Source organism: Phragmites australis, chromosome 10 (genome assembly GCF_958298935.1).
Source record: "Phragmites australis chromosome 10, lpPhrAust1.1, whole genome shotgun sequence".
NCBI lineage: Eukaryota > Viridiplantae > Streptophyta > Magnoliopsida > Poales > Poaceae > Phragmites > Phragmites australis.
The window spans coordinates 12466429-12490462 of record NC_084930.1 but is presented as its reverse complement, the minus strand read 5'-3'; the positions used below and the strand labels follow the sequence as shown (position 1 = coordinate 12490462).

The following is a 24034-nucleotide window of genomic DNA, read 5'->3' as shown; positions in this document are numbered from 1 at the left end:
TTTGGTTCGGTTCGCGCGAGCCGCCGGGCTCGGGCTGCTTGGCCGGGGCCGGCTATCATTGCGCTCTGACGAGACGGCGGCTGCCCTGCCCCCACCACCATTCCGTTTGACCGCCATATAGCGATGACACCTGGGCCCGGGCGTCAGAGACGTCGTACATCGCAAACTGGGGCCCGCCATGTTTAACCGTCTCTACCCCTGGCGCTGCGGCTTCCGTCCTCGACGCGACCCGGCCCAACACTGAGGTTAAAACGGGAAGAAGCTGGTAAGCGTGACCGTTACTGCGCAGCTCGGTCACTCTCACTCCCCAGCTAGCAAGCGAGCGTTACAATCGGAGGCAGCAGCGTAGCAGCAGTAGCAGCAGCTGAGTTCAGACCGACGAGACTTCCTCCGCCTCCCAATTCCTCCCCAGAAATAATACTAAAACAAAGTCAGGAAGCAAAGGCGAGCCGCGGCCGCAAGAAACAGCGGGCAAGTCCCGGGCAGATCCGCGAGATCCGGCGGCCGGCGGCCGGCGGCGGAGGCCCGATGACGAACGGGGCGGGGGCCAGCGGCGGCGGCCTCGGGGGCACCAGGGTCCCGACGTGGAGGGAGCGCGAGAACAACCGGCGCAGGGAGCGGCGGCGGCGCGCGATCGCCGCCAAGATCTTCGCGGGTCTCAGGGCCTACGGCAACTACAACCTCCCCAAGCACTGCGACAACAACGAGGTGCTCAAGGCGCTTTGCAACGAGGCAGGATGGACCGTCGAGCCCGACGGCACCACCTACCGCAAGGTAATCAATCCGTCCCCTGCTTGCTCCTGGCCTCGCAATGGCTTCGGTTCCTCCTCCCAAACTTTCCACGCGGCTCTGCGGCAGCCTCGTGCCGAGAGTGGCGTCGCTTTGGTTGCTCCACGGAATCGCTGGAACAATCTTGGCTGCGACAAGTGCGATCTGAGTAGCTCTAGAGCGTGTTTGCTTGATTGCTTTGACTAGTCTTGTTTCACGGGAGATGCTTGCTCGGTTTCCCTGGGGTTTGGGCTGTTTCCGTATGGAGTTAGTGAGATGGTGTGCTGCTCTGTTCAGGAATCGGGAATGCAATGTGGTGATTTGGCTGGTCCAATGGAGCGACCTTGGGATGCGCCAACTGTGATGTGCACATCCCTTAATTCTGTTGGATTTTGGAGCAGTTATTACTTGCTTGGAGCTTTGTTTGTTTCTTAGGGATGCATTGTTTTGTTGGGATTGGGATGTTCTGTTGTCAGGTCAGGGATTTGGGAGCTCGATATGGGAAAGGGGAATGCAATGCGGCTCAATCAGTTGGGCAAGCTCTAGATTTAGGATTTCTAAGAAAGATTCAAATTAGGATAATGAAAATATTGTTTTTCTTTTTTAAGCATTTCACTGGGAATGGACTTTTTTTGTTTGCCGTTTGTTTTTCTTTTTTTTAAGCTTTTTTTGTTTACCATAGCATCTTTGCTCACATATTTGCAGTAACCTGTCAATGCTTTCTTAGTTCCAAAAATCTAAGACTTATACTGAAGATTTCTGTTAATTGCCACATTTCTCTTGGTGTCTTGAGAAGGTGGTCCAAGCCTGTTCAGGAATCAATTGATGTAAAACTTAAGTGGCGAAATCATAGTGAAACATGAGCATGACAGAGTGCTGCATATAACATCCAGGTTAATGCTATAAAAGAAGGGGTTAGCATCAGAAAAAGCACAAAGCATAGTGCAAAATGGTTCTCTTGCTACAATCTTTTTGCCTTGTGCATAGGCTGCTATTGCTTTCAGAAACCAAAACCAGTAATTTTTTGCTTTGCTTTTGAGGCTTGTGCCAAGTTGGTTGGTGGAGAAAAAGAATATTGACATATGCACGGTAAACCCACAATAACGAGGCCTTGCTATTGCCTAACCCCCGGGTTGGTTGCCTTTGGTCTAAGCAGCATGCAACACTTGTGTTTGCTCACTTGTTAAGCTTAACACCACTAAAGTGACTGCCTTGTTTTTCCATCCATGGCTTGGTGTACTTTGCTCTGATAAGTATATTAACTTCAAATAGAACCTAGTTTGAAGTCGCATACAGTTTTACATGCTTTTGAATTTACTTCTGTCAACTTATTGCTGATAATTGACCAGCTGGAGGGTTTTGCTTGATTTACAATCAGAGGAAAAGCAAATTGCGTTTGTACTTGGTACCCAAGAAATTTAAATTGCAACTGATCCGTCTAAATCTGCTGTATGGTTTGTTTGAACTTGCTACCTAATGGCATGTCATTAACAAAACAACGAACAAGCAAGTAATTTTGATTGCGTAGGCAGTTATCATGTTATGTTTGAAGTTGGCTTGTTTCTATTCAGTTTGTGCCCTCGTTTGCTGGTAGGGACTGCCGCTTCAGGACAATTCCTTTTCTGATAAAAGCAATCGTTTTCTGCTTTCCAACAATTCTTCAGTACACTTATATTTATTTTGGATGGACAAATTGCATTCTATTATTGTTAAGTGACGAATTTCTCATCTCAGGGATGTAAACCTCCTCCAGCTGAGCGTCCTGATCCAATTGGAAGGTCTGCATCACCAAGCCCTTGCTCTTCATATCAACCTAATCCAATGGCTTCATACAACCCAAGCCCTGCATCATCATCCTTTCCAAGCTCTGGATCCTCCTCACATATTACCCTTGGTGGGAACAACTTCATTGGTGGCGTCGAGGGAAGCTCGCTTATCCCATGGTTAAAGAATCTTTCCTCTGGTTCCTCGTTTGCTTCCTCCTCCAAGTTCCCACAGCTTAATCATCTCTATTTCAATGGCGGCTCCATCAGTGCACCAGTAACACCTCCATCCAGCTCCCCAACTCGTACACCTCGCATCAAGACCGATTGGGAGAACCCAAGTGTTCAGCCACCATGGGCTGGGTCAAATTATGCGTCTCTTCCAAACTCCACACCACCGAGCCCTGGACACCAGGTTGCTCCAGACCCATCATGGCTAGCAGGGTTTCAAATATCATCTGCTGGTCCTTCATCTCCAACTTACAGCCTCGTGGCACCAAATCCTTTTGGAATTTTCAAAGAAACTGTCGCCAGCACTTCAAGAATGTGCACCCCTGGACAGAGCGGAACATGTTCTCCAGTAATGGGTGGTGTGCCAGCCCATCATGATGTCCAGATGGTTGATGGTGCCCCGGATGATTTTGCCTTTGGGAGTAGCAGCAATGGCAACAACGAATCACCTGGTCTGGTGAAGGCATGGGAAGGGGAACGGATACACGAGGAGTGTGTCTCAGACGAGTTGGAGCTCACCCTTGGGAGCTCAAAGACTCGTGGCGATCCCTCCTGATCATGCTACAAGAGCGCCTCTTATTCGCCTGGGTTTTACTTTTCATATTTATTTGGACGGTGCTCCATTATTTTATGAGTTCAGTGTTTCTAGAAAGAGAGAAGGGATTCAGAGATTGTATCATGGTCCTCTGGAGATGATATCCATCCTCTTTCAGGGATCTGAACTTGTTTTAGCCTAAGCAAATTGTTAACTTATTTATTTCATTTTCTTCATTTCATTTTCTTTTTTCTCTTTTCTCAAAAAAATGAAAAGAAAAGAAAATGCAAGGGGGAAGAATGCTTGCAGGAAACCTTAGACAAATTGAAGAAATGGTGGCGTCCTGCAGCATTCATGTGCTCTTGTAAATTAGTTTAAGTTGTCCTTGATATGACTATTGTCGTTGTACTTCTGTTGGAAGTGTGTACATCGTATGGATCATTCATTGTTTCTGTTGTGCCTTTGCTGATTGAAGTGTTTACAAGTTCAGGTTCCAACTTTTAGGACATCTTTCTTCAAGATTTTCAAAATCAGTTAAGCACTTATTGTTGCCATATCCAAATTCCATGGGTTGGTTTGAATTTTTACCCCCCAAATTTGGTCAAGTTGGTACAGAAGTGCTGCTACAACAATTACCTCAACTCCAGCTCAAACATCTTACGTATTATACAATAAAGTTAGCTCCAACATCATATATATTATATAATAAAAGGAGAGAGACGAGTCATGTAGAGTCGCTCAGAATTCGATGAACAGGGTAGCCACTTTTCTTTTTATGAGCGACTCTGCAAGGCCTGTCAGGTCGTTTTATTTAATAATCGATTAAAGCACTGGCAGATACCTTATGCTCATAAAATACTCATTCCACTTCACGTTAGTACATGCCTTTTTTTTAAAAAAATAAAAATTAGTGCGATAATTCTCGTAACATTTGCACAGTTTGTACGTAGTGGTGCCATGTACTGTTGTAGGGCCACGCGATAAACATGCAGACGAAACGCCATAAGCCTTTGCATTGTTGGCACAATGGCTACCCTCTCGTATGAATTTTTTGCCCCGGATCTGAGTGTTTTTCAAAGAACCATCTCTCTGCTGACTGTTAGTGTATCTCATATTGATAGTTGGTCACAATAGCCCAACCTTTATTTGTCATTTTGTTGTCAGCACCCATTATATGGGTCTTGGTGATGATCAGCTTGATCCCGGTACAATGCCAAATCAGAATCTGAATAACATGTGCCATCAATGAAGACAAAGCAACCGTGCTTGCAGGCTTGCCGTAACGGTGGCGCCGTGGCGGTCAACTAAATTTGCGAAAGACTGATCATGAGCAGTGTACACTGAAAAGCTTGCTCCGGCCAAAAAATTGGGTCTCACGTACACTACCACAGCACAGGTATGGACGCCATCACATACGGATTAACTAGGAAACACAAGCAGGAGTACAATGTATTGTGTTGTACAACTCAAGTGTTGTCCACACTTTTATTGGAAGGACATATCAGCGCCGAAATCGCCGAAATAAGGATTCCCTGGCGCAGCAAAGTGGCTAGGAATCGGCTGAAAAGGAAAGTAGAAGGAGGAGATATCGTTTGTTAGGAATAGATTAGTTAGTTTCCTTTTGTTAAAGATTTGTTAGTCTTTCTTTATCTCATAAGAAGCCTGATCTATAAAGGTAATAGATTGTCATTAGGTTGAGGGTAAGAAGAAATAAACTCCTCCTAAGTTGGTCTAGCCAGAGTCTCTTGCCGTGGCGACGGAAGAGCTACCACTCGGTGTTGAGAGCGGCCAGCCGTCTCTACCCCCTTGCTATCCCCTTCGCTCCGAACTCGCCATACCAATTTGGTATCAGAGACGACACCTTCTCTGTCGCTTGTTGCCAGCCCACTTTCGCCATCTTCCCCACCTCCGCCCGCTGGACGCTCCATGGCGAGTTCTGACGATCAACCTCGCGCACCAACAACTGCCGATTTGGCCTCCATGCTCGAGCGCGTTCTCATCGAGATGGATTCCGTCAAGACGCGTTTGGATTGCCATGATCAACGCATCACGTGCACGGGGAAATTGCGCGACGATGCCACGGGCAACGCTCGTCCTGATGCATCCTTGGCTGGTCGTCTCTCTGGAGACAGTCACGACCATTACTGTGCCGTTGATCACATCGATGCTCCTCGGGGCGTCATTTGTCACCACAAGCTCAATTTTCCCTCGTATGATGGTGAGGATGATCCGCTCCTAGGCTCAACAAGTGTGAGCAGTTTTTCCGAGGGCAGCACACCATGGAAGAAGAGAAAGTTTGGTTGGCCTCCTTCAATCTCCATGGGGTTTCCGCCCAATGGTATTATCAGTTGGAACGGGATTACGACGTCCTGTCTTGGGCACAGTTCGCCGAATTTGTCAACCTTCATTTAGGGCCTCCTATCCGGGCCAACATCCTCGGTGAATTGAAGGACTTGCATCGAACTGGGACGGTCGAGGATTATCAACACCAATTCTTGGCACTCCTTTGCCGTTGTGACAATCTTACGCCGACACACTAGGTCAACTTGTTCACCGCTGGCCTCGATGCACCGCTTAGTACCGATGTCGAGCTACAAGGTCCAACCAATCTCCAAACCGCCATGAGCCTGGCCTGGGCTTACGAGAAGCGCCTCGGTGATACTGATGGGGACTCCAAGTTGCCCCCAGTGCACTCGACGACTTACTTTCATGCGGCAGCCAAGCCTAGTGTTGGGTCCTCCTCTTCAGCTCCACTTTCTTCGCCCGCATCGGCACCCTCTGCTTCGGTGGCACCTAAATCGATCGTTCCTGGCGGCGTCTAGCAAGCCGCTCCACGATCACAATTTCATCGTCTGTCGGCCAAAGAGATGGCCGATCGTCGCCTCAAGGGACTTTGCTTCAACTGTCCCAAAGAGTTCTCAAAGGAGCACGTCGGGAAGTGCTCCATGAAAGGAGTTTTCCTGCTTGAATTAGAGGACGACAACGATGACACGAAAGATCAGCTGGCAATTTCCCTGATGGCCTTGACCGGCATCCGCGCTGCGCACACCATGCGCCTCCGGGTCCACATCTCCGAGCAGGCCCTAACGGCGTTGGTGGACAGCGGTTCCACTCACTCCTTTATCAATGAAGCTATGGCGTAGCAGCTGCACCTCCCGGTCACCCCTCGGCCGGGTCTACATGTCTCGGTCGCCAATGGCGAATGTGTTCCGGTGCTGGGCGTTTGTGAACGTCAATCGGTCATCATCGACAACGAAGTTTTCTACATCAATTTCTACGTGATTCCATTGGGCGGATTCGATGTGGTCTTGGGGGTGCACTGGTTGCGCACCTTGGGGCCCATCCTTTGGGATTTTGAGGCTCTTTCGATGACTTTTTGGCGAGCCGATCATGCGGTGTGTTGGTATGGAGTTGGCGCGTCCCAACCAACGCCCGCTCTGTGCGTGGTCACCATAGACCGCGTGCTTCGCAATGACTTGCTGGCTGACTTCATCAAAATTTTCGAAGAACCCTGGGGCCTCCCACCACCACGGTGTCATGATCACATCATACATCTGCTACCTGGGACAACTCCTGTTGCGGTGCGACCATATCGCTACCCACAATTGCTAAAGGATGAGATTGAAAGACAGTGTGCCGACATGCTGGCTCTAGGCATTATCCGTCATAGCACATCGGTGTTTTCATCACCGGTCCTCCTTGTCAAGAAGCATGACGGGACTTGGCGTTTCTGCGTTGATTACCGTGTTCTCAATGCCAAGACCATCAAAGATAAATTTTCGATTGCTGTGGCGGATGAGCTCTTCGATGAACTTAAGAAGGCTCGATTCTTCACCAAGCTTGATTTGCGCAGTGGGTATCATCAGGTTTTGATGCACCCAGATGACATCGAGAAGACGGCGTTCCGCACGCATCATGGCCACTTCGAATTCTTGGTGATGTCGTTCGGTTTGACTAACGCGCCCGCTACTTTTCAAGCTCTCATGAACGACATCTTGCAACAGTATTTACGCAAATTTGTTCTAGTCTTTTTCGATGACATTTGGATTTATAGTTCATCTTGGGTCGAACATCTTCAGCATGTCAAGCTTGTCTTTGAAGCCATTCGGGCACATCATCTTGCACTCAAGCGCTCCAAGTGCTTATTCAGCGAGATGACGGTAGCGTACCTTGGCCATATTGTCTCAGGCCAGGGCATTGTCATGGATCCTTCAAAGGTGGAGGTAGTCGAGGCGTGGCCGTGCCCACGCTCCGTCTGGGCGCTGCGGGGCTTCCTTGGCCTCACCAGCTACTACCGCAAGTTTATTGCAGGCTACGACGCTATTGCGGCGTCACTCACGGCTCTCCTAAAAAAAGGAGTCTTTCTCCTGGGGTGTCGAGGCCGAAGGCGCCTTCATCTCACTCAAGCAAGCCCTCACGACGGCACCCCTTCTTCAACTTCCGGACTCACCAACATGTTCATTGTCGAGCGCGGTCCTACACCAAGGTTTCGGCCTGATCGAGTTTTTCAGTCGCGCTGTACCTCGCCATCACGCGAAGCTCGCAGCGTATGAGTGTGAACTCATTGGATTAGTCAAGGCCGTGCGCCATTGGCGGCCTTATCTTTGGGGTCGTCACTTCTTGGCACGCACGGATCATTACAGCCTCAAGTTCCTTTTGGATCAACAGCTGTCGACAACCCCACAACATACTTGGGTGAGCAAACTCTTCGGGTATGACTTTGCGGTGGAATACCGTTCGGGCCGTCTCAACACAGCTGCGGATGCTCTGTCTCGGCGCCATGAGGATGACACTTCCTTATGTGCTATCTCCTTTCCGGTGTTCTCAGTCTATGAAGCTCTGCATGCCGAACTCACTCAAGATCAACAAGCGCGTGACATTCGCGCCCAGTTGTCCTCACCGGAAGCCGACGGAAGCTGGAAAGAAGTTGACGGCCTGCTCCTGTACAAAGGCCGGGTGTTTGTTCCTGATGCATCACCTCTGTGGCCGCAACTTCTAGCCGACGCTCATGATACGGGCCACGAGGGCATTGAGAAGACTCTTAATTGCCTTCGCTCGACATTCTACAATGCCCATACCCGCCGGCGAGTCAAGGAGTTTGTTCAGGGTTGCTCCGTCTGTCAGCATAACAAGATAGAACATCTTCATCCGGCCGGTCTATTGCAGCCCCTTCAGGTTCCGTCAACGGTATGGGATGATATTGCCATTGATTTCATTGAAGGCTTTCCAAAGGTGGGCGGTAAGACAGTAATTTTGATAGTGGTCGATCGGTTTTCAAAATATGCACACTTCATTGCATTGTCTCACCCCTATATAGCAAGCTCAGTTGCCCGTGCATTCTATGACAACATAGTCAAGCTACACGGCATTCCTTGTTCTATCGTCAGTGATCGCAATCCCGTCTTCACAAGTAATTTTTGGGAGGAGCTCTTTTGCTTCACCGGAACAAAACTCCATCGCAATTCGGCCTTTCATCCTCAGTCTGATGGCCAATCGGAGGTGGTCAATCGCACGATCGCCATGTACCTTCGATGCCTTGCCGGTGACCGGCCACGGACTTGGTTGCAGTGGCTACCTTGGCGGAATTTTGCTACAACACTTCATTTCATTCATCACTACAGACAATGCCCTTTCAAGTTGTATATGGCCGGGCTCCTCCAGTCCTTTTATCCTATGCGCCGGGCTCAGCTAGAGTGGCCGCTGTGGATTGTCAGCTTCGCGATCGTGACGAATTCCTTCATGATATTCGTGAATGACTTCTCCAGGCCAGTGCTTATATGAAGAGGTAGCATGACAAGTCTCGCCGTGACTTAGAGTTTGCCAGTGGGGACTTCGTTTGGCTCCGTTTGCAGCATCGTCCAGCGACGTCCCTCAAAACCGGTTCCAACAACAAGCTAGCTCCTCGATACTATGGTACGTTTCAAATTATTGAGCGCATCGGTTCAGTGGCTTATCGTCTTCAGCTTCCTGTTAAAGCCCGCGTACATGATGTATTCCATGTAAGCTTCTTTTAACATTTCATCGTCACTCCACCGGACTCTGTCGTTTCACTGCCAGAAATTGTTAATGGCCGGGTGGTTCCATCGCCTACTGCTGTAACCAAGTCCCGACTTAATCGTGGGCGGTGGCAAATATTGGTGCAATGGACTGGTACCCAACTGGTGGACGCAACTTGGGAATTCTTGGATGATTTCAAGTCAGCTTATCCTTCATTTTAGCTTGAGGACAAGCTGTTTTCGGGCGAGGGGGAAATGTTGTCGACACTTTTATTGGAAGGACATATCAGCGCCGAAACAAGGATTCCCTGGCGCAGCAAAGTGGCTAGGAATCGGCTGAAAAGGAAAGTAGAAGGAGGAGATATCGTTTGTTAGGAATAGATTAGTTAGTTTCCTTTTGTTAAAGATTTGTTAGTCTTTCCTTATCTCATAAGAAGCCTGATCTATAAAGGCAATAGATTGTCATTAGGTTGAGGGAAGAAGAAATAAACTCCTCCTAAGTTGGTCTAGCCCGAGTCTCTTGCCGTGGTGGCGGAAGAACCGCCACCCGGTGTTGAGAGCGGCCAGTCGTCTCTACCCCCTTGCTATCCCCTTCGCTCCCATCCATTATCTTCCACCATCCTGGTCTCTCCACTAAAGCCACCGATCCGAACTCGCCATACCATGAAGTCTACTTGTAACCTACCATGTACACATATTCAACACATATTCCAACATGTACAACATTTACAAAGTGGTTTTGTGTACTGGATAGACGATATGTTTCATGTAGCAGTGGATGGTGAAGTGTACAAATCGCTTCGTCACCACCTAGGAATAAGAGAACCAAGCAATTACCTAGCGATGATTCACTAGAGGGGATAATAATGTGTCAGAAACCGGATATAAGAGGGTCACTTTTCAATCTTATTAAATAATTATATAACGGTATTTTGCAAGAGCATCTCTAGCCAAATCCCTAAATCTCGCTCCATATATCTCTGTATAGAGAGACTCTTTAAAATATTCACTCTTGTCACATCCTAAAAGCACTAATCATGTGATTAATCATTCATAATCATCATAGCATTATGTTTATTCGTATTCGTTTGATAACTTGAATTTAAACATGTTTAAAAAAACACTTGGAGGTAGTTTAGAGACCTTTCGGAAAACCCTAAATACTTTGGTGATGAATAAGAACAGAAAAAAGGGAATAGAATCAAGTTTTCAGCACAAGACCGCTCTCGTGGTCTGACTAGGATTCCCCATGATCTAACCGCCAGGGGGCAGCCACATAGACTTGCTATGTGAGTTTCCCATGGTCTGATCGCCCCTTCCCATGGTCTGACCGCCAGTGCACAAAGGCTCCCTTAAGTGGTTGATCGCCTCTCTCTCACTCTCTCACTCTCATTCACTCTCTCACTCCATCAAACCCTAGAGAGAGAGAAGGAGAGACCACCTCGACGTCCATTACGACCGGAGATCGATGGAGGGAACTTCCTCGAGCTCTCCGAAGGCTTCCTTGAGCTCATCCCCTTCATCCTCTTTGTCGGGGGAGTTCCTATGCGCATTCATCCACTTCAAGCCCCTACGCTACCCCGGAGCTCCTTCGGAGTGGATTGATCCGCTAGAAAGCTTCTCTACACTAAGGTGAGACACCCCCTACTGTTTTCCTATCATTCCTGAGCTCGAATCGGTCCTCATTTCATTTAGACCCAAGTTCAACCTTAGCTTAGATCCCATCCGTACAGTTTTCCAAGTTCGGCTCGGTGAAAGTTATCCAAACCACCCTAGAAGCACTCCACTAGTCTCATAGAGCATTTTGGTACTCTTCGTGGTCGAAGGTTTCGCCGGAGCCTTTGCCGACAGCATTGCAAAATGGCACAGGCAGGATCTCATGGTCTGACAGCCAATAGGGCCGGTCTGACTGCTAGACAGCGGTATGACCGCCGACATACCGTTGGTCTGACCGTCATACGCCAAAACCTTCTGTAGGCCGACAGTCAGACCGCCACCTCCATGCTGGTCTAACCGTCGGCCATTCAAGGCTGCAGGTACTTAGGTTACCTTGTCTGGGGTTTCAAACTTCAAAACTTTAATCTTTTAGCGGTCTTATGCAAATGTTTTCGAAACACGATGCTATATTAATATTCAATCATGCATCATATGCACACTTTTCTATCATTTGATTATTTATGCAATGTATTCTTAATTTGTTTAGAGAGCGTTACGCCGACGATCCAAGCGAGTGAAGGTGACACTAATCTACTAGAGTTTCGTAAGTGTTGCTTCAGGAGTATCAGGCAACTGTTAGAGCAGTAAAGCAAGCATCTAAGCATATTGCACCCTTTAGTTAAATTGAATAAAGTCTAAATTGATAAGTTATCGTTTATGTATATTTGCATGTTTAGTGATGTCGATGCCGGGTTTGTATGGGTAGAACCTATATTGATTTGCATTACCTCTACCTTAAGTTGTTGATTATCCATATCTTTGTAGCCTTGAGAACATTGTTGATGTCTAATTTAAGAGTTATTCGGAATGCTTAGCAATGCTTAGGTCCTCGGTAGAAAATGAGCAATGGTTCAACTCTTATTCGCGAGGTTAGAGCTTACTTATTGTTCATAATTACAATGATAATGATATGTGTTGTATGAGATGTGAGAATGAGGTGAAATGTGGGCAGTGCTAGGGGTATCTTCTGCACCGGAGGAGTTCCTCGGTGTAGTTCGGAAGAGAAACTCGGATGCCATAGACCACTTGCATCGTTTAAGCACCGCCCATCAGTGCAGTTGGCTTTAGCTCTTTTCGTACTTACTACATGTCGCATATAGGAATGACAAGCAAATACCTTTGTAGTTGTGGCCTTTTGGCATGCGAGTCGATGGTGTCGTGAGCATAATAGGCTTATAGGGGTATCCAGTTTGCTCTGGGAGTAGTTCTGGATGACCCCTGCACCTATCGGCGTATGATCAAACGGTTGGGACTTATTGGGGAAGGTTGACACAAGTATCCCCTCATGTGGGCCTGTGTGGACACGTGAGACGAATGATCCTCGAGTTGTGTAGGTAAAAAAGTACCCTCTTGCAAGGTGTAAAAATAATTCGAATTGCCATACTCTCAGTCATGAACAACATGAATGGAAGTGGGAAATTAAATGTTTTGGTACGAGTTGGCCCAAGACATGCTGTAGCCAAGAAGTTATCAGCACATCACCAAACCGGCCCACTAATGCCACCCACCTCTTTCTTTTAAGAAGATCAGTTCCTCCCCATCTTACCCCCAGAAAACCCCATTCCTGGTCACTGTAGCCCTCACCGACCTCCTGGGAGCCTCTTCACCTCCCAGTTCTCCTCCTTCACACTCGATCATGGCTATCTTTGACATCGATCCTCTTCGTTTCATCCCATCGGAAATGGTGATTGAAGATGGTGGCCCCAACAGAATCGCTAGAGCCAGAGTTTCATTGGTTGGGACTCCAGTGAAGGGACATGAAGAGTTTGCGCTTCTTGTGGATGATGCCGAGGTTTTTCACCCAGATGACTACAACTTCTTCATGCCATAGATTCAACAGTACATCTAGGACATGCTGCATCTCTAGGTCACCTATCCTATCCTCATCCTTTTGGGATTGGTCTGTTCAAACTTAGAGACATTTTCCAAAGGGATAAGTTGTTCAATGACAATTCTCATATCATCAACAGCAGCTCAATCAGATTCATAGAGCATGACCAAACTCTCAATTTTAGGAACTCGCCATACTCTAGGATTGGTGGTTCAGGATCCTCAGTTACCCTCTCGATTACATGAACTTGTCTTACCTTGATTAGGTTTGTGTAGCTTTTGGCAAACTTGTGCATTGGCATTCAAATGCCAGAAGTAGAGCCTATGTTCTTGTCAAGTGCATGTTCGATAATGCTGAATCAATCCCCCGCAACTTTGTTATCCATCAAAGTTTTCAATGGGTGGAGTGGGGAGGTCTTAGACTTGCCCAGTCTACATACTTAACAATGAGTTTGCTGACACCCTTCCTCAAGTTGAAGATCCTACAAACAATGGAAACCCGCATCCCTTCAACCCACCAACCATCCCTGATGGCACTGAATTTGCAGATGTTTAGTTGGACCTTCAGTGGTAGCAGCAGCAATAGCCAGACCTAGCGTGGGAGAACGCATCGCAGGAGTTGGAGCAGCATCAACAATCTTGCCCGACTTGTCCCCTGGCCAACCAGGTTCCACCCCTAGTCCCCATCACCCACAACAATCCTAGGTGGACTTGGGTGACCCTTCAGACAGTAGCTCTGGGGCCAACAGCTCATCCTCGTCTGGTTCTTCAATTGACTTATTGCTTAGCAGCACCCTAGTTGCTCCTTTGGTTCAAGGTTAGAAGGATTTGGAGATGGTACATGCCAAATAGTTCGAAATCCAGCTAGACTAGATCATGCCTTTTGTCTCTAATGCTCTTTCCCTGGTGCTTCAGTTAGTCTTCCCTCAAAGCCCAGAATTCTGCTTGGTGGAATCATTGCCCACCTGCCAGTGTGTTCATGAATGGACTGACCCAACTCATTGTCAATCTTCCTAAGGCTGGTCTTCCAGACCACTTGCCTGATAAGAAGAGGTCACGGAACAATGTGGTTATTACAGAGCTTGGAAGTAGCACTAAGGCTTCAACTGAGCAAGCTACCAATCTTCACTCACATCATGTTTTGGACAAGTATGCTCAAAGCTAACATGAAAATCAAGAAGACATACAATAGTAAGATCTTGACCTCTAAATGTTTCTCACATATCAAAGCTTGCAGCAACAAAAAGAGGAAATGCTCTCAGGCTTCTGACTGTGTTCCTTTACTTGCAGACTCCCTCAAAAGAAGCAAGAGGTTCAAGCTCAAGCTTCAAGACCGCACGAGTGCCATCACCTCAGTTGCCACTCATAGGAAGAAGAAAAGCCCCAAAGCACCTAACGCCCCGCTGTCTTCATCTCTTCCTGATGGTATCTCATCTATTCTCTTCGATTGTCTTGGCCCTACCAAATTTCCCACTTTGCATGATCTTGATAATTGCCAAGAGCCTTATCCCGAGTTACCCATTACTATTATTTAGGCGATTGCAATGGAAAAATACGGCATAGTTCCTATGGATGTGTCAGAGGAGTTGCTGATGGTGCATGACTTGGTGATCAAGAACCCCCAGAGCGCTGGCAACCTCATGCTCCCTCCCCCACCTCACAATGGATTGTAATTTCTTTTGGACTAAGAGTTTGATGGCTCATGTAAGATTTAAAACTTGGATGATATACTGTAGAACCTATCGTGGCTCCATGAACTCTCTACATTCTAGTAGTTCGTTCGCTATGCAGATTTGTGTCTTTATGCCCTACGACTAGGTGTTCTTGCCAAGGGCTCCTTTTTTCTTCCCTTCCTTCTGCCCTATGCTTCTTTTAGTAGTTTAAGCCTCTTCCCCATGGCTCTTCTCAGGTGGCCCCGTCATCCCTACCATTGTCTTTTACCTTGCTTGAAACTAGGGTCCGCTCACGTTCGGTGTCCTCTCTTGAAGGCTAGTGTGTTTTTCTTGGTTTTGCTATGCTCGATGCTTTTAGTGGTGCGTATGTTACTTTTCTGACAACAAAGATTTCTATTATCAGTTGAAGCTTGTTTGATTTTTTAACTGCACTTTGTCATTGGTGCCATGCGGTCTCTCCTCGCTTGGGACCTATCCCACAGATTTTGAGCTATGATCAATATTTCTTGTGGTACGGTCATTTGCCTCTCACCTAGCTTATTGCCGTGAGAAAGATCCTCCCCAACAGTCTCTACAATGAATTCTTCATCCAGAACTTGGAATGTCCTCAACTGGAACACTAGAGGCCTAAGCAGTGAAGACAAATGGAGAGCCATTAGGGCAAAGATCGAGGAAAGTTCTTGCTCCATTTTCTGCCTACATGAAACTAAGAAAGAGGTCATTGACAATGCATTCCTTAGGAAGTTTGCGCCCAAAAGGTTCAACCAATTTGCATTTGCTCCTACTTCCGGTTCCTCCAATGGGATCTTAGTGTCCTGGATTATATCTCTTTTCACTAGTCACACATAGCTTATATCCAAGCATCCCATTACCATCAGATTTACCTCTAAAAACTAAATGTTGTGCCTTGGAAATTAACTGCAGTTTATGGTCCGTACCATGGACAACCCAAAGAAGACTTCATCAATTGGATGACCATTCTTGATATTCAGGCTCAGGAGGATTGGATGTTGATTGGAGACTTCAACCTTTACAGAAGCCCAAGTGACAGAAGCAGGACCGAAGTAAATTTGCAGGACATGTTCCTCTTTAATGACCTCATCAGTAGGCTTGGCTTGTTGGAAATCCCACTCAAGGGGAGGAACTTCACGTGGAACAATATGCAAGATGACCCTATGCTAGAATAGTTGGACTGATGTTTCATGACAGTGAACTGGACCTTATCATACCCTAACACTTTGTTGATCCCTATGTCCAAGTCAACCTCAGATCATATTCCCCGCTTTGTGTAGATTGGTAGTGCTATTTTGATGGCAAAAATCTTCAGTTTTAAAACTTCTGGATTAATTAGCCTGGTTTTTCAGAAGTGGTTCAGAACACTTGGAGTATTAGCTCCAAGGTCAGCAATAATGCTTCTAGAGTTTCTGCAAAGTTCAAGTTGCTAAGAAGGAGCCTAAAACATTGGAGTAAGTCAATCTCACACATCAACAACATCACCAAAAAGAGCAGTAACACCCTTAAAGTCCTGGATAAGCTAGAGGAATTGAGGGTCCTCAATGTGCAGGAGAAGAATTTCAGAACAATTCTAAAGACCCACATTCTTTGTCTCCTAAAAGCAAAAAATGACTACTGGAGGAAGAGATACATGGTCAGATGGGTTAGATTGGGAGATGAGGACACAAAATTATTTCATGCTACAACAACAAAGAGGTACATGATAAACACCATTATGAACATTCAAACAAAAGTTGGCAGAACTATCTCAGAGCACAATGAAAATGCCGCGATGCTTTGGAATGTGTATATATGTAGAATAGGGGTCAAGGGTGACACTTCCATAGTCTTTGATCTTCAGGGTCTAGTTCTAACTAGAGAGGGTCTGGAGTCAATTCAATAGAAGCCAAAAGAGGTGCATATGGTACCCAAATAAGGATAGGATAGATATGTCAAAAGCATGTCTGATTATACATATTCCTAATCCTAAATAGAATGTAAGGATGTAGGGATTTCTATGTAAACAGGGTATCCTATTTCCGTAGGCTCGAATGATCCCTTCTCATAATAAGAATGTGCACGGTCTGGTATGGTATGGAATGAGCTTATAATCTGATGATCGAGTCGATTTCATGATTATAAGTTCATAACCCTAGCACCCATTCCCATTTTTGGCAGAACAAATATACTAATTCTTTTATTCCAGTTAGTAAGAGGGATCTTGAACTAAGACCTAGACCTAGTAGCTAAAAGAGGGCATCCTGAGCAATTGCAAGAATGAGGTTCATTGATATTCCTAGTATAGTAGATGCTATCACACATACAATCATACTCAATTCGATGGACTTAGGCCATGTCCAAGCCCTTTTCCAGGATGGAGATTGACAACTTAGTCAAAAAAATACCCATAGATAAAAGCCCGGGGCTAGATGGATTTAATGAATTATTCATAAGACATGTTGGCACATTATCAAGGAAGATTTATACAACTTAATTAGTGACTTTGAGACTGGTGTCCTTGATCTGAGTAATATAAATACATCTTTCATAACCCTGATTCCTAAGGTGAATAATCCAGTGATAGTGAATGATTTTAAACCTATCTCCTTACTCAATACAATCCTTAAGCTCATCACTAAGTTTTTAGCAAACATGCTTCAAACGATAATCATAGACCTGGTGCACAAAAACCAGTATGGTTTCATCAAAGGAAGAATCATCCAAGATTGCCTGAGTTGGGCTTTTGAATATGTTCATCAATGCCATCAATCCAAGCAGCAATTGATGATTTTAAAACTGACTTTGAGAAAGGTTTTGACATAGTTGATCATAAGATAATTATAAAAATATTGGAGGCTCTGGGCTTCAATGCAAAATGGAATGCCTGGATTAGTGACATTTTAGCCTCTGGCTCTTCTTTAGTCCTACTCAATGGAGTCCCTAGAAAGTTTTTTCACTGTAATAGAGGGGTTAGGCAAGGTGACCCCCTCTCTCCTCTCCTTTTTGTGGTGGCAGTTGATCCGCTTCAATACATTGTCAATGAAGCTAGAGTTACAGGCTTGCTGACCCTCCCTCTCAACTTGCCACACACAACTGATTTCCAAATCATCCAATACACATATGACACTATCATTATTTTGAAAGCCCATCAGAAAGAACTTTTTTTCTTTCTAAAAGGCATGTTAAGTAGTTTCTCCTAGACCACTGGGCTCAAGGTCAACTTTGCTATATCTTGTTTGGTACCTGTCAATTTGACTGAAGAAAAGACCAAATAGCTTGCTGGGGTTTTTGGATGCTCAGTTGGTGGCCTCCCCTTCACCTATCCTGGGCTCCCGATGGGTATGACAGACCTAGGTTGGAGGACATGACTCCAATTAATGATAAGTAGAATAGAAAGGAGAATCATTGCAACCTCCTCTTTGCTTGGCCTCGCATGTAGGTTTACTTTGGTCAATTGTGCCCTCTCTTCTCTACCAACATACAACATGTGTACCTTTAAGTTGTCCAAGAAGGCTATTGATATCATTGACAAAGCTCATAGGAATTGTCTATGGATAGGGCCCGATGGGTCTGCTAAAGGTAAGGCCTTAGTGGCTTGGAACAAGGTGTGTGCCTCCATATATAATGGTGGTTTGGGGGTCCTTAATTTGGCTTTGCAAAAATGAAGCGCTCTTGGTCAGGCATTTGCAATAATCTTGATATTCCCTAGGTCACTCTGATTTGGAACACTCATTACAAGAATGGTAGTGTTCCTCATGCCTCCCCAGCAAAATACTCCTTCTGGTGGTGGGACTTCATGAGTTTTAGTGACCGTTTCAGAGTAATTGCATATGGAAATCCAAGGGACAGCTCCACAATTCTCCTATGTCATGATGTTTGGGATGGTGGCTTCCTCAAAGAGTAGCTCCCACTTCTATACTCGTTTGCACAGGATAAGAATACTTAGATCGCCAAGTTTATATAGTTGGACATGCCTTGCATGAATTTTTACACGCCTTTTTTCATGCAAGCTTTTGGAGAGTTGCATAGTCTCTAGTAGAAGCTTCTGGGAGTACAATGATAGACCACTTTTAAAGATACTTGGAAGTATTTCTAGGGAAATGGGAACTATCAGTCTAGCATATTCTACAAGCTACCCTACAAATCAATCTCGCCACCTTCCCCCATCAGGGACATCTGGGTTGAAAAATGTTCAAAGAAAATCAAAGTCTTGACCTGGCTCATTTTCAAAGACAGGCTTCTTCACAAGATCTTTGTATTTAGCATGCATTCTTTGGTTTACCAGGGTCTCATAATGAAATTAATGTTTTTCACCGTTCCTCTCCCTTTACAAAGCTACCTGAAGGGTAGGCTCGAGAGGTTAATTATACCATAAATGGTCAAAATTATACAATGCGGTATTATTACCTTATAGATGACATATATCCTCTATGGGCTACATTTGTGAAGACCATATCATCTCCATAAGGCAATAAGAAGAAACATTTCACCCAAGCTCAAGAAGAATTTAGGAAGGATGTGGAATGAGCTTTTGGAGTTCTACAAGCTCATTTTGCCATTGTTCGTGGACCAGCTCAATTTTGGGATTAAAACACACTCTGACAAATCATGACAGCATATGTCATCATGCATAACATTAAAATTGAAGATGTGCAGGAGGAATGACCAGAAGACTTCAATTATGATCAAGTAGGAGAAAAGGTGAAACCTTCCCATGAGTATATGCCTAAACTGGTTTGAGTTTATTCAAACTCATCATGAGATTAGAAAGAGGAAAACTCACTCCTAACTTCAAGATGATCTTGTTGAGCACCTATGGCAACATTATGGATTTTTTTAAAAATAATATTATTTTATTGGAAATTGTAAAATTATTATTGAAAATTAGAAAATTTCAAAGATAGGTACTTGTCGATATGCGGAGTGCCGACTAGGATCTTGTCGGCACTCCACGTGCCGACAGCCTAGGTGGCAGTGGGCATGGGGGCCTGTCGGCATGCAAATGAGGACATGCAAATGAGGTCAAAAGGGCATATTGGCACTCCGTGTGCCGATAAGACCCCGGGTATATGTGGACATGTCTGTCGGTAGAGGGAGTGACCCAACAAGACTGTAGGCAACTTGCGTGCGGGCATGTTTTGTTTTTTATTTTTGGTTTTTTGTTTATATTTTTTCTTTGGGAAGAAAAAATATTTAATGGGATGGTAAATACTAATGGAATACACTCATAATATTGAAATATTAAATTGCGCAAAGCATCGGTGGACCACACGCTGACTCTAACAATGATAGTGGCATGTTCGGTACAATTTTCATAACATCATAGGCATATACTGATGACGAACCTAACACGCCTTACGGAATTTAAAGAAGCCACATATAGACTGTAACAACGACATTGGCATGTATGGTACAATTGTGAAACTAACCTAGACATGTATCGATTCTAAACCTAACATGCCTTAGGGAATTAAAACTAGTTGATTAGTACGAACACTCTACTGAGTGCAGCAGGGGTACTTTCCCTTCCTCGCCGCCTTAGGTCTAGTTTCATGAGCCTGACGTGCCCTCTCACGCTTCCGCTCCCTATCTGCCTCATATGTCTCCTCCTCCTTTAGGTAGTTCTCCTCCTCTCTCCTCTTCCGTTCTTCCTCCTGTAAGTGTTTGCGGGTATCCTCTCTCCTCTCGTCAGCTTCCATTTCATGGAATCATCTCCATGTCGCCCGGTGCTACGTGTGCAGGAGGAGCACATCTGCTTGACTCTACTCATTATCAATCCATTGTATGAAGTCACATAGTAGTGGTGGAGACTAGCAAAGAAGGGGAATTCATAAGTGGTAAACGATAGATAGCTCTAATTTAGTTTTGCAATATGTGAGTACCTGGCTGCAGTAGCCACCATGGATGCTGCCCTCTGATGGATCATACTCGTAGTTGGAGCACATGAATAACTTCCTGACGTATGTGTTGGAGAAGTCGTTAGACTTCCTAACCCTACAAAGGTCTCTACACCAGCACATCAGAACTTCGACCCCAATAGGGGTAGCAACGGGCATTGACTTCTTTGGTTGAGGATCAGAGGCCATTTTGGTATGAATAGAAGGCTTTGGTTTGTTGGGCAAGGTGCCTCCTATATTTATACCAAAAATCAATGTTGGTTCATGGACCAAGTCCATGGAGATTACTCTGGAAAGGCTAAGTCTGAAAAGTCTACGTCTGCATGGTCTACATATAAAAAGGCTACGTCTAAAAGGCTAGTATGAGAAGGCTATGTCTAAAAAGGCTATGTCTGAAAAGACTACTTCTGAAAAGCCTATATATGAAAAGGCTACTTTTGAAAAGCCTACATCTGAATAGGCTATGCCTGAAAAGCCTATAACTAAAAAGCCTACATCTGAAATGGCTATGTCTGAAAAGGCTATGTCTTAAATCATTGGAATTAGGGTTAAACATTATGATAAGCATTGTACGTAGGGCTTTATGGTAGTGTAAGCTTAATTCATTCATGACAGTGCATCTATAAAGGGTTTGCATACTTTGGTTACTAGAGGTGGGAGAGGGAGAAGTAGAGAGTTTATTAGTGCGGGGAGGGCACCGGTGATCTGGTCGGGTTCCTTTGGTCCTAATGCCTATGACGAGTCACTCAAGAACTTCCCTTCACAGTGGAAGAGTGAGTTTTGGCCACCTCATCATCTTAGGACTTACGATCACCGAAAAGAGGAGTGGCCGAAGAGCTCTTATGGATATGACTGTGTTGTGCAGATGTATGATGGGATAATTAATGGTGGGTGTTGATTCTTCCCATGTCCTCTTGGAAGGGTGAGAGTGGTAACAATTTTAGTATCATATTTTAGGATATCTTAGTCATAAAATTCTATGTATTTGCAGGAGTCAGACGACGACAAGAGCTATTGCTACATGAGATGGGTCGATCCTCCTGTTGAACAGAACATTCAAGATTACATCCATCACTAGCAAGATCGTATCTTTGACTTGTAGTGTGAGGTTGATGCTGTTCCAACCCCTCCAGAGGACAACAAGTTGGTTATCCACATCGATGATCCTACCATATGTCTCAATCCCTAGTGCCCCTGCCTGTGTCACCAAAAGTTTGCTCATCCTCCTCCACCACCACCATCGGTACTATGGTGATGGCGGATTCTGAGAGTCAGGAGAGTCATCGTAGTTCATTCTAAGTCAGTATGACTAGAAGCATTTTATCCCGATGTGTTACCTTAGCCTTGTGTTATATTTCCTTATGCCACGTTGTTTGTATTTGAATAAACATTCTCCCCATCATGTAATGCTGTATTCTAGGTGGACGCGTATTACCAGTAGGGTTCGTAATGCGAAGGGTTTTTATTAGGAACTTTTCAAATGAATGGTTTACAATAGATCCTACTGCGTGGAGTGTGGTTTTTTTCCCACTTCTTTCACATGCTACTTCATGCTTCGCTTCTTCCTAGTGACATAGGAGACCTTCATGCCTCTGGAATTCTGCCTCCTGCAGCCTCAGAATGTCTTCTCGAAGATGAGAATGCTTCTCCTACCTTTGAAAATCCTCAACTTGTCGCTTGCGTTCCTGTTCTTGCAGCTAACGTACCAGTTGCTGCTCTTGATGTGCCACTTGGTGTTGTTGTACTTCTTCCATACTTATCTCATACTCATGCTTGGTTTCTATCTCTCTAATGTACCCCCCATTGTAAGGCGGTCGCACCACGTTGATCCATTCCTTAAAGCTGCAAGATTGTGGATGAAGACTCGAATACATTATGATAGTCGTTTGTATTAAATGCTTGCATTGTGAGAATGAAGTGAAGAAGATGAACACACCATAAAATCATCGTCAAGGTCAGGACACATGAAGAACTATCTTGCAAAAGTCTCAACATCGAAAGAGGTAGACATCTGAGCTCGGTTGCCACAAGTGCATAACATATGTTCGTGCCATTAAGACACTCCTATGGGGTGGTTCCTCTAGAATCCATGATGCACTCCTCCACCTCTTATGATGTTCGTGCCATTAAGACACTCCCATGGGGTGGTTCCTCCAGAATCCATCATGCACTCCTCCACCTCTTATCGGGTCCTCTCTACTCTCGACATCGCGGCTATGCTATGCGCAATGGAAAGAGAGATGACATAATGGGGCGAGTACCCTGGGCAGGATGCGAACATATTAATAGTGGAGTGCCTGTCAACACTCCAAGTGCCAATACGTGATTCTGGGAGATAGGAAGGACCACACTCATCACCAGATTCACGCCAAAATGACATGACACTAGATAGGACCGCACACTGGTATGGTTTGAAGGCGGATAGGATTGCACACTACTACACTTTGAAGGAGGATAGGACCGCACACTACGACGCTTTGAAGGTAGATAGGACCGCACACTGCTATGCTTTTGTAAGGAATGAATAGATAGGAAATAAAAACACGGGTGATAACATAGTGGTCACATAACCATCATACATATCATGACACACACTTAAGAGAAATAACACGAAACATTTGTAGCAACTATCTATTGCTGGAGTCAAGAGGCGCCACCATGGCCATGAGTGCGCTTGCTAGGCACGCCTAACACCCTTTGGTGTGCAAGTCTGGCCTATACACTGGGGCCCTCACTATGGGCAAACCAAGGAGCATGGATACATCCTATTGTGTGACGGCCATCTCACCTACAGGTAGGTGAAAGTAGTGTATCTTCGGCCTCCAGCGGTTGACAAGTGTTGTCAAGAGCAACCGATCAAGGGAAATCTGGGGGCCTCAGTCCCTAGTCACGTCGAGGAGGCATGCCACCGGAATGAAACTCGAGGCCCTCAACCTGTGACAAATACACAAGGGGAGTCAAATACTGAGGGATTTACAACAACAAACATACAATGGATGAACATATACCTTGTGATCCAACAGTGGTAAAGCCTCCAGAAATGGTCTGAAGTACGTAGCCACAGGGGGGTGCAGCTCGGAGCCCTCCAAGCATGATCGATGTGTCGCATCGATCACCGGATCGATGAGCTCTATACCTAGAAGCAAAAAATGATTCTGCTGCATAACATAATGAATATCACAAGCACATAGTAATAAAATGCAAAAAGTGTATAATAAAAATTGAACTCAAAGTAAATAAAACTGAATGAATAATGCACATGTTGAAAACATATTACTAGAACATGTAAAAAATTCCAACACATTCTATATTACAACTAGGGCTGGACAAAAAGCTCACGGCTCACGAGCTAGCTCGACTCGTGGAGGCTCGGCTCGGCTTAGCTCAGCTCGTTGCCCAAACGTGCCAAGCTCGAGCCACACTACTGGCTCATTTGTGAATCGAGCTGAGCTGAGCTAGCTCGCAAGTGGATCATGAGCCAAACCGAGCCATAGACCCCTAGCCTGCCCGACCTAGTAGTCCAACACTCCGTAACCTAGGTCTTCCATGAGGGTGAGACAACGATTGATCTCATTTGGACTTTGGACACCACAGCCGCCCCTCCACCCTGTCCACTCCTAGCCTCCCCCTC

At 45.5% G+C, this 24034-nt stretch overlaps 1 protein-coding gene across 1 annotated transcript; it reads left to right on the top strand.

Moving 5' to 3' along the window:
• The first annotated feature begins 277 nt into the window (after positions 1-277).
• Positions 278-3803, top strand: LOC133883614 (protein BZR1 homolog 3-like). The gene is made up of 2 exons (XM_062322989.1): positions 278-774; positions 2503-3803. Exons 1-2 carry the CDS (start codon positions 529-531, stop codon positions 3316-3318), a joined length of 1062 nt encoding a protein of 353 aa, XP_062178973.1. The 5' UTR covers positions 278-528; the 3' UTR covers positions 3319-3803.
• Positions 3804-24034: the final 20231 nt, after the last annotated feature.

Bases quoted from the DNA above. Each gene is read 5' to 3' on its own strand.
- LOC133883614 (XM_062322989.1), top strand. From the start codon at position 529: ATGACGAACGGGGCGGGGGCCAGCGGCGGCGGCCTCGGGGGCACCAGG. The intron at 775-2,502 runs GTAATCAATCCG...TTCTCATCTCAG, and splicing joins ACGGCACCACCTACCGCAAG to GGATGTAAACCTCCTCCAGC.